The 11,585-nt window shown below is 45.2% G+C and overlaps 1 protein-coding gene across 1 annotated transcript in view; it reads right to left on the bottom strand.

Annotated features, from left to right (window-relative positions):
- Positions 1–6,236: 6,236 nt before the first annotated feature.
- Capn8 (calpain 8) overlaps positions 6,237–11,585 on the bottom strand; it is a 76,238-nt gene continuing 70,889 nt past the window's right edge. The window contains exons 17-21 of the mRNA XM_026407148.2: positions 10,058–10,126; positions 9,576–9,654; positions 8,877–8,993; positions 7,848–7,906; positions 6,237–6,260 (exon numbers count right to left, since the gene is read on the bottom strand). Coding sequence (XP_026262933.2) covers positions 6,237–6,260; positions 7,848–7,906; positions 8,877–8,993; positions 9,576–9,654; positions 10,058–10,126 — 348 coding nt within the window. The remainder of the gene's footprint in view (positions 6,261–7,847; positions 7,907–8,876; positions 8,994–9,575; positions 9,655–10,057; positions 10,127–11,585) is intronic.

The raw sequence follows: 11,585 nt of genomic DNA, 5'->3' as shown, positions 1-11,585 counted from the left end.
CCTTACCTCCAGTCCTGAGGAATGGAGTCAGCTATCTATGGGCTGAGACCTCTGAAACTGTGAGCCCCCACATAAACTTTTCCTCCTCTACAATTGCTGTGGTCAGGTCTTTCAGTCACAGCAGTGAAAAGCTGACCAAAACACTGGCTTCAGTGGATGACTTCCTTCCTTCCTTCCTTCCTTCCTTCCTTCCTTCCTTCCTTCCTTCCTTCTTTCCTTCCTTCTTTCCTTTATTCTTTCTTTTTTAGGGAGGTAGGGAGCATACTGCTAGGATAGAACCCAGGGCATCCTAGGCTTGTGCTCTACCCCTGAGCTACACCCCAGCTCAGGGACAGACTTATCGAAAAACTGGGACTCCAGAGGGAGCAAGGAGGAGTTAGGAGGAAGGTACAAAAGGAAGGATTCCTAGAAGCCAGGAAGGACATGTTCCCCAGGATCCTGCTTCCCCACCCAGGGAGGTGCTCAGGAAAAGAGTAAGACCTGATAGAAGATAAATGTGGGTGCTAGAAGGACGTTCCCAGACAGTCCTGAACCACCAGGCCCGGGAGCAGGAGAGGCTGCTTCCAAAGACAGGCAGCTTGGACAACACCCACAGCAGGATAAAAATTAGACCCCATTTTCCAGCCATGCTGCATGGCCCTGGGGAGAGGGAGGAAGCTGGCTAGAAAGGGAACTCTGAGGGAAATTTCTCAGACTGAGACGCATGTAGAAACATTCACCATGCCAGTGTTCTTCATTAAAGTCCAATTACTCATTAATCATTCAATGGCATGAAAAAAGGGGAAGATGGCTATAGATTATAAAGAGCAAAATGAGGACCTTCTTTGAATTCCCATTCAAATAAACCAACTCTAAAAAATACATGTTGAAGTCAATAGAGGAAATTTGAATATAGATTAGTTATAAGATGTGATTAAAGAATTATTGTTAATTCGTTGGATAATAGTGCTATGGCTGTGTAATAAAATGTCCTTTCATGGGGGATGCATAATATTAAAAAAATGTCATATTGCCTGTGACTTTCTTTAACAAAAAATTCATCTAAAAACAACAAGAAAACAGATTTGGCAAAACATTAAAAATTGTTCAATCTAGATGGTAATATATAAGGTTTCAGTATACTTTCTTAATTTTACTTATAAGGACTTATATAAATATAAATACCAAATAAATATACAAATTGTATATATATATATAATTTTATTTTATTTACTATTATTTTACTTATCAAATATATATAAGTAAAATAATAATAAATATATATATTTGATAAATAAAATAATAGTAAATAAAATAATTTACATAGAAATGAATTTATAGGTACTGGGAGTATAGCTCAGTGGAAGAGTATGTACTTAACATGAGACTCTGGGTTTGATCATCAGCATCAAAAAAAAAAAGAAATGAATTTATAAAATATATACATGCAAGAATATATATATGTGGGTGTTTAAAAAAAAAACAGGAAAATGTCAATAGATGGCAGTTAATTAAAGGATCCCTACTGCCTGCAGTCCCTGGCTCAGCTCAGGGAGGTGGGAGACACATCATCAGCCTTCCGGAGACCTCAGGCGGCAGGGACAATGCCTCTGCCTTATTTCCATCCCACCATAAAGTCCTCTCATATTTAACTAGCACATACCTCCCCAAATTGGGAGGAGCCAGCATCTGTCTCCACAACTTGCAAACTCCAAATTATCTCTTGTTCTCCATTGCTGGGATCCCTTTTTCCATGCAGATGCCCCTAGGAGTGACTATCATGATCCTTCCCAAAGACCAGAGCCATTCAACCAGGGCAAGCTCTGCATCAGACAAGATTGGAGGCAGAGAATATCTAGGATGCTTCTCTCCACCCTTTCTGTTTTAGTCCATTCAGGATGCTGTAACAAAATGCTACAGACCAGGTAACTTACAAAAACAGACATTTATTTCTCACAGTTTTGGAGACTTGGGAGATCCAAGGCGCTGGCAGATTTTATGTGAGTGAGGGTCCACTTCCTGGCTCACAGAAACTATCTTTTTGCTTTGTCTTCACCTGGCTGAAGGGACCAGGAAGTTCTTGGGTTATCCCTGTATAAGGGCACTGTTGTATTCTCCATCCCTGGAGATCTACCCTCATGACTTAATCACTTCCCAAAGGCTTCACCTCCCAAAAGCGTCACATTTAACATGTGAATTTAAGGGAGGGGACACAAACCAGTCTATAGAGCCTGTTATACCACAAAAATGGCCCCCAGAGTCACATGGAACTAAATAATGGAGGAAAGCTGACAGACAAATCCCCCTTAAATGGGTTCTTCTGACACTGACTTTTCTGAAGTGTGTAGAGAGATCAGTGGGAATCCTCATTATTCACCATCAATTCTGTGAACTCTCAAGCTCCACCACACTCATAACTCAAAGGAAATGGTTCAAGTCCGGAAGGGAGACATTGATAGATGACTGGAGGCCACCATGGGAGAAGAGCAGAGAAGGAGTGGGCTGAGGAAGAGGGGGACAGCCATGTCCTGGAGCCAGAGCTAGAAACGGTTGAGGTTCGCAGGAAACTGAGACATCTGAAGCTGAAAAGACACTGGACATCTGAGAAGCAAAGCAGGTTAAACTGGAATCGAGAAGTCGGAGTGAGTGAGCCTCATCAAGCAGAAAAAGCACAGCTGATGAAAGAAGAAAGACTTTGTTCCAGAGAGACCCACTGCCCCGACTCAGAGGAGCAGCTGGCATTGAAAAGGAGCCAGGAGACAGAAAGAGACCACCAGGCCCGGGGAGCGGGGAGCCTCGCTGCTCCTTGTGATGGCTGGGATGCAGATCCGAAGAGCCAGGCTGCTGAGACCCCAACGTGGTCAGGACCTTGGCTGGGAAGAGCCTTCTGTAGCCTGTGGATGGACTGTCTGCCTGAATCTCCCAGCCGCGCTCCAAGCTGTTTCTGTGATTTTGTGTAATTACAAAAAGCCCTGCCTGGGCAGCGGATGTGAGGGGAAAGCTAATCTGTGATTCCCAGCAGGAAAGAGGGACTTGCTGAAATGGCCTCACTGCTGTGGAATGACACAGACCACTCAGTGCACTCTCACCACACATCAGCTTCCCTGTCCCGGGAGGTCTCAGATGAGTCTGGGGGTGGCACAGCGGCCCGTGTTTCCTCGCATCAACTAATGAGGAAGCAAATGAAGGAGAAACAAATTGGCTCCGCGGGCCAGGAAGGGCTGGGGTGCGTGAGACTCTGCCCGTGTCTCTCCAATCTGACTTAAGCTCCCCGTGAGCTGCTTTATTTTCATAGAAGATGAGAGATAAACCAAGAGCTCCGAGGGACTCTGCACAAATCAAAGACCTGCTGACCACAGTGGCCACAGCTTCCCCTGTACCTGGCATTGTGGGGATGGGGAGGAGCTTGGGGACGGAGCAGGTACCACATCGAGCCACATGCCCTTCACACCTAACAGAGAGCTGGCTTTCATGCATCCACATGTTAGCAGTATTCCCTTCTGTGGCTTCTGTTCCCATCAACTGCTGGGTCATCTGTGAAGGACTAGTGCAAACCCATCCCCTCTGCTGGAGAAAGTGAGGCACCCTTGTTTGCAAGAGGAAAGATATCATTTCACTCACTGAGTGTCTACCTGGGCCAAGTACCGTGCTAGGATCTGGGAGAACAAGGAAAATACCATCTCTGCATCCACAACTGTAGGACTGAAACAGGGAAGACAGGCAAGTCAACATGTTAATGCAACAAAGTTCACTGTGGGGTCTGACAGGGGAACTGCAGGATGCCAGGGGAGGAATTGATCTCTCTCAAGATGGGCCACATCCAAGGCTGCCATAGGTTGACTATGGATAGTGTCTTCAAAAAGTCCATGGGTTAAAGGCTTGGTGCCCAGGGTGGTGCTATTGGGAAATGGTGGAACCTTTAGCAAGTGAGGTCTTATTGGAGGTCTTTAGGTCACTGTGATTGTGAAAAGACACTGGAAATCTGAGAAGCAAAGCAGGTTAAACTGGTGATGAGTCCTCTCACTCTGCTTCCTGGCTTATGATACAGGTGGTTTGTTCTACCATATGCTAAAGCCATGATATGCTACCATCACTTGAGGCCCCAAAATATGGGGCTGCCCAATCTTGGACTAGAATCTCCAGAACCTATAAACCTTTTCTCTTTATATGTTAATTGCCTTAGATAATTCATTATAGTCACAGAAAGCTAACACAAGGGGCAAGGAAGAGGCCACAACTAAAAGCAACATCTCTTACTGTTTTAATCTGAGGAAAGGTTGGGGAGATGGGAGTATAAAGCAAACTCTCAGATGTTTGAGTGGAAAACTCTGTAGTGCAGGGGTATTCAACCTGCTTCCTGACTGTATTAGTAAGGAGTCTCCAGGACAATCCTTCCCTGGAATCTGAGACCCTAAAGCAAATGTCATTTTTGTAATGAGACTATTTCATTACCAGACTATTCCCTAAAGTAGAGGAAGCCTGTAGGCTTAATACAAAATTAAACTACCTGTTGCAAGTTGACCATACTACAGATAGTCCCCAACTTACCATACCATTTACAACTTTTTGATTTTACAGCAGTGCAAAAACTATATACATTTGGTAGAAACCATGCTTCAAATTTTGAATTTTGATCTTTTCCCAGACAAGTATGATGTAGTGTGCAGCTCCCAGTCAGTCGCTCTGTCACAGGGGAAACAAGTGACATTCCACGGTGCACGGTGTTGCCAGTGTTGTTTGGATACAGGCATTTGATAAGTTCCATGAGATATTCAACATTAATTATAAAGTAGATCTCATAGTAGATAGTTTTGCCCATCTGTAGGCTAATGTGAGTATCCTAAGCACAATTAAGGTAGGCTGGGTATGCTATGATGTTCTGTAGGTGAGGTTATCAAATGCATGTTTGATTTATGATATTTTCAACTTATAGAGGGATTTATTGGGACATAGCCCCATTGTAAGTCGAGGTGCATTTGTACAGCACTTTAAATTGGGGACTTGGTTCGCAGTACTGTATTTTTAAAGAATGAGGTGGGGTAAGGACTCTTCCTTACTGGATGGGGCCTGGGAAGAACACCAGCCAGACCCACAGTGGAGGCTTGGGGGTATCTCCAGGCAGCCGGAGGGTAGCTGGACTTGTGCCTGCTGGAAACGCTGACCCTCCCCCACCTGTACCCCTAAATGGATGAGAAAGGATCCCTTCTGGGACTCTCAGGCCACTAAAATAAATATACCTCCTTCTCCACCATGAGATTAACTGAGTACTCCCTCCCTCTCCCCAGTGGGTGAGGCCCCAGAGCCGTGACCTCCCCCGTTCAGCTAAGGCCACCCACCCTGTCCATCCCCCTGTGTCTCAGAAGATGTGAAGGCAGCATGAAGGTTGACAAGGGTGTTGCCATCCTCCCAGGTCACATTCCTACAAGGAACCTTCATCTAGCCCCACTTCTGGAGGAGAAAATCAGTCCTTAATCAGACTAATACAGAGGTCAAGGCATGTACGTGTGTTTCCTCCTCTGTGCCTCATTTCCAAAGGCGGTGTGTAAGAACCAGCTCCATCTTCATCTACCCAATGGGACACTGTGGTTGCGGCCTCAATTGTTCCAACCACCACGCGATCGCTGTGTTCCTCTGTGAGCAGAAGCAGCCTGAACTGAATTTGTCTCTAGCTCTTTGTCAGATAATACATCCCTCTCAGCACAGCACAGCCACACCTCTGCATGGAAGGAAGAAAGCTCTGGTCTCCCCTGAACCCCATCCTGCATCCTTCCCCGGCAGGACTGGAGCTGGGTCTCTTTCCCAGTGGTGGCCCCTGGCAGCAGCTCCATCTGCAGCAGGGCTCTAGAGCTCCAGGAAATTAATCTCGATGTTCAATTACCTTTTGGTAATTTGGTTCATGTCATTTTCCAAAACATCTTCTTTCCTACAGTGGGAAAAGCCCAAGACACAGTCTACACTTCATATCGCTAGAGAAAGGCAGAAACCACCCTGGCACACAACTTTTAATTGATTGATTTCCCCCCCACTGGGCTCTGGAATCAGCTTAAGTAACTCATGGCTCCAAGCTGTTGAATGAGACCCAGAGACCCCCAGCGTGCTCTGGTAGGAAAGACCAGCATGTCAAGGAATGAGGATAGGCTAGAACAATATGAATTTGAGTGTCACTTGAGGGTAAATGTTCATGAGATGGTAAAGAAGATGGGGGCAAAGAGGTTTGTGGAGAGGCTGGGAGTGTCATCGGTGTCCAAAGCACTGGGTCAGACCAGCACACAGCACAGCCACTGCAAAAGAAGAGAGAGGGTGAGCTCACAGCTTCTAGGGAGCAAGTATCCTTCCACCACCATGTCTCCCAGCCCCACCTAGGCACGACTGTTTATATCCCCACTCTCTAGTGAGTGTCTTCCTCTATCACAGGAAGCCCTTAGCTAAGTCACAAGCTAGTCCCTTAGCCAAAGCACTAGAAAAATGTGGCTTAGAGAAAGCCCTAGACCCAAAGGGGACTTCCAAACATGGTGGGCGGGGGGGGGGGGGCAGTGTATGTGTACAGTTGTCCTTCCCCATCCCCAAGTTCTGCCTTGGCGGAGTCAACCAACCACAGGTTGAAAATATTCAAATAAAATTGCATTTGTATTAAACATGAACAGACTTTTTTCTTGTCATTATTCCCTAAATAATACAGTAGAACGACTATTTACATGGCATTAACATTTTACTAGGTATTATAAATAATCTAGAAATGATTTAAAATATACAGGAGGATATGCGTAGGTTATATGCAAATATTATGCCATTTTAAATATGGAACTTGAGCATCTGTGAATTTTGGTTTCTGAGGAAGGATGTGGAACCAAGTCCCTGTGGATACCCAGGGACAACTCTGTGTGTGTGTGTGTGTGTGTGTGTGTGTGTGTGTATGTGTGTGTATTTCTCATAATTTTTCTTATTTCTTATACTTCTTATATTTCTATATATGTATACATGTTATTATATGTTATCTATATTTTTCCTATTTTCCTGTATATGCATCTGTGTTATATATATATATATATATATATATATATATATATGTACATATATATACACTTCATTTTAGGTTCTGCATTATTGCTTGGACATCTGTAGAAATCTACAGGTATGTTAGAAGGAGGGCCTTTCTTAGATCTCAGAAAAGGGGTCAACAACATTTTCATTTCAGAGAAGAAAGAAATGTGGTTGGGCCAGGCAACTTGGCAGGGTCAGAAATAACCTAGTCCACTGCCTCAGAAGCAGGACCAGGGCTCATACCTCCCACTGACCTGGACCTTTAGGACATGTCAACACCTCCTGCTGCACCCTCAGGCCAGTTAAAGGCTTCTGCTGCCTGAGGCTACAGCTCTTGACTGGCAAGCAATAGGGTGGTTTCTGCATAAAGCATTATGTAACTTGTACATGGCAAAGAAAAAAAGAACCACTCGTTTATTTTGTATTTTCATTCTACCTTGTTGCAACTTCATTCCTTGTCTCTGATGTCCTTCTATATTTCAACCTGAGATAACTGGCCCTAGAGTCAGAGACTTCAAACTATTCCTACTACCCACAATTCCGTCCAAATTAACAAGAGCTTGCATCTTTGAAAAGATTTGAAAAGTAGTCATTGCTTAATCTTTAAGATAATAATACTAATAAATAACAATGTTTGAAAAACTGCATGATAGACAAACACATTCCTTCCCCCAGGCTCGCCTAGCCCATGCATGGTATTCATGTGGAAATAAGACAGTCAGTAGGAACAAACACCACCCCGCACTACACCACCCCGCACTACACCGTCCAAGAATTTCCAAGAATTTGCACCCTCAGCAATCAGTTCATCAAACCATATCATTTACCTCAGCCAGAGAGAGCTGGACAATTCCATTCTGGTCCTTGTCCAAAAGCCTGAATAATTCTAAAATACCAGAGAAGAATAAAATTAGCCTGTTCCTGGTCTTTGAAACAGAGGGCTGCATCTGTCCCACCCGTCCAGACTTGGAAAACCCCTTTCTCTTACATCCCCCTCCCCTCCAGCTCTTACCTAGCCCCAAGGACCTCCAAAAGCTAGATCTAGGGCTAGCGGTACAGCTCAATAATAGAGCATTTGGCTAGTATACTGAGACCCTGGGTTAGACCCCCAGTATCACCAAAATAGAAAAAAATATTCAAGTTAGATCTAGACTTAGGACCCAGGATGAGCTTTTTTGACAGGAGATGTCCCAAACGGACAAACCTAGTCATCAATAGAGATGGTCCCTTTCACATCTCTACCCTCAAAAGCTTCGTCTCAGACTCTTGTAATTATATTAACAGGAGGTGAAGTAGTAGGTATCCCAGTCCCTTAGCTCTGTCTCTGACTACTTGATCATTTCTTCTTAAGATTTACCACTTCCCACCCTCCCCACCCCACACCCATGAAAGGAAAACCCCCTCTCTGGATGAGGCCTCTTATGGATTATAAAATATCAGGCTCCCAAGGACCAAGGTGGCAGGAGAACACTTACTACTTTCCAAAGAGGACACCATCCCCTCCCTGGATGGCTCCTAATATGACCCTCATGGAAGGCAAACGTGTATAGACACTGAATGCCATCTAAGGACCATTTCTGAGATTCATTCACCTTGACCTAGGGACTGCACATAGTAGGTGCTCAATATTCTAGATCACAGCTTTTCAAATCTCCAAGGAAAGGCAATCTCTGCCCTTGGGCCTGGCCAACAGGACCACCTTCAGCCCCTTTAGTGTCCACCTCCCCTTCCCCCAAGGGAGCCTCAGGTACAGAAGCCCTGGCTGTGATTTCTTAGAACCACTGGCCTCCGAAAGGCAATGTTTGGTCCTGCCCCTGTACTTCAGTCCTGTATATTTGAAAGAGAAAAGGACTCACTGAAAAGGGTCTCCAGGCGGATCATACAAGCAACGAAGCCATCAAAGTCAATGCCAAGCTTGCTACACGCGTACCGCATGGCGATGGTCTGCTGCACTTGGTTGTTGAGGGTGAAACCTGAGGGCAGAGGAGACCTGAGTCACAGGTAGTGGAGGATTCAGAACTGTCCCCAGTAAAAACTCAGTGGGCTGACATTACACGGGCCCCTTCATGATTCTCTCTAAATTGCCAAACCAACTGACTCTGCCTCCCCCAGGGGCTCCCGGAAGGTGTTCTGTCATCCAGTCTCTCTTCTCTTAGATAAGCCTCATCAGTCCCTTCCCTGGTCCAACACTAGCCTCAGCCCTGTCTGAGTCAGGGTCCCATCAGCCATAGCAAGCAAAAGCAGAAAAGGTGAGGGACCGCCCGTGTGGCTGGGCCCCTCCCTGTCCCCTTCAGGGCCCCATTCTCTATAATGGCTGTCACCTTCCCAGTAGCACACGGTTCTTGGAACTTTCTGAAGCTCTATGCTACCTAGAGTCCAGAAGCATCCTCTCCTTCCTGAACAGGAAGGGTACTTGACAAAGCTCTGTAGCCACACTGAGCTCCAACAGAAGATGGCCCCGTGATTGGTGCCATTAACAGTCACCATTCTGAGAATAACTATTAAAACTGGGCACATCTGGGTTCTAAGACCTTCTCTACAGGTACTGTCCTCACCTGCTTTCTTGAGTGCTGTCCTCATCTCGTGGGCATCCATGGTCCCTAAGTGGTTATAATCTGTTTCCCGATAGATCTCCTAAAGCAGGACAGAAATTCCAGATAGAGAACAGCAGCCCCTGGCCCACAATAACCATCTCCCTCCACTCTACTGCTCCCTTAGAAGGTGAGGGACATGCTCAAGAAGAGACCTCATTGACTCCTCCCATGAAGGTTCCAGAACAAAGAGAAGAGCTTGGGCTGAAGGCCAGTGCCAGCCCTCTCGCCCTCTGGATAGCACTGTCGGTGCAGGGGCTGGCCATTAGCATCTCTCATTGCTTCCGTGTTCCTTCCTGAACCATGTGTCCAGGTTTGGGTGGTTTTGATCATGACTAAAGGTCTGGTCAGACTAGGGTCCAGACCAGGAATGAATGCCATGGAGGGTGAGAATAGAGGAAAGGGGCCAAGGCCCAGAAGCTGCCCACGAGGGAGAGAAGAGTTACCAGATACTTGTGGATCTTCAGCCACAGCGTCCTGAATTCCACCGGTCCCAAGGTGCCTGTCCCATGGCTCTAAGCAGGTTAAAGGCCAACATGGTTGAGCCCCAAACCTACATGCCCTAAGGATTTCTTTCTCTTGTGAGTGTACATGATAGCCATAAGCCCTCAGTGAACCTTCTACTTCTGCAGCAAGAGAGCAACAGGGTGATGGTGGGAAACAGATTCAAAGGCAGATTAAAAAGCCAGACACCCACCAAGGCCCTTCTTTGAAGTCAGACACAGAGGTAGGAATAAAGAGCATATATCACCACCCTGAAGACCTCCTAGCAATATCACTAATTAGCATCAACCGAGCTCCGTGATATGCAAATTCATTTCCAGATTTAAATTTCTGTGACTGGTCATTCAAATGACAGTTTGTTCGAATGTCAACATGTTATCAGAAAAATGATATCAGAAAAATCCTCAGGAGGCCCCGGATCATGATTCTCAATCAAACAGTCTCCCACCAGCCACTGCATAACTAAATCAGGTGTTTTAGTTATGCATCATAACTAAAACTTTTCCGTGTCCAATTTGGGTTCCGTCCACCAGTGAACCCTGAGTGCTGTGCCACCCTATGGGACTCAGTTCTAAACTGGACTTAACCTCGTGAAGTTTAGTCTCTTTGAAAGTCTACCTTTTTTTCACCACAACAAAATGAATAAACACCAGCATATTATAGCACTATGTTCAAATTCTAAAACAGACCACTGATCACTTCCTTAGCCAGCGGAAATTCTTGCAAAACTCACTGCTATAGATTGGATCTGGAATGTCCTCCTACTGTGTGTTAAAGCCTTGGTCTCCAGCTTGGTGTCATTGGAGGTGGTAGAACCATTAGAAGTGGGCCTAGTGGGAGACTCTAGGTCATTGGAAGCATGACCTTGAAGGGGTATTGGGACTCCGGCTTTCTTTCTCTCTCTCTCTTCCACCTTGGCTTCCATGAAGTAAGTTGTTCTGCTCCACCTCATACTCACACCATGATGTGCTGCCTGACCATAGTCCCAAAGTAATAGGGCAAATAAATTATGGACTGGACCTCAAAAGCTGTGAGCCAAAATAAACCTTTCCTTTTTATAAATTGATCATTTCAGGTATTTTGTTACAGTAGTGGACAGCTGACGAACACACACCCTTTAAGAAAGTCTATGTTCTTTTATCTATGATCAACACTGAATATTGACCACAGCCTTCAAAGGCTTACTAATAATACAAACAACATATCTGAGGAGAGTACTATACACAGGAAGTTAAAACCCTGTGTCTAGGCACTTCATGTACTTGCATCTCATTTCACCTTTATGATAGCCACACAAAGTAGATATTATTATCCCATTTTTTCCAGGGTTGGGGGAGACTGAGGTTCAGAGCATTTAGCAACTTACCCAAATTTATACATCTAACAAGTGGTGGAGCCAGAATCTGGACTTTTGTCTGTTCCAAAGTCCTTGTGCCAGAAAACCAGTAGTTCTAAATTCCAGAGGAAATT

Source organism: Urocitellus parryii, chromosome 9 (genome assembly GCF_045843805.1).
Source record: "Urocitellus parryii isolate mUroPar1 chromosome 9, mUroPar1.hap1, whole genome shotgun sequence".
Taxonomy (NCBI): Eukaryota; Metazoa; Chordata; class Mammalia; order Rodentia; family Sciuridae; genus Urocitellus; species Urocitellus parryii.
The sequence above is the reverse complement of the archived record's forward strand: the minus strand, read 5'-3'. Positions and strand labels throughout refer to the sequence as shown.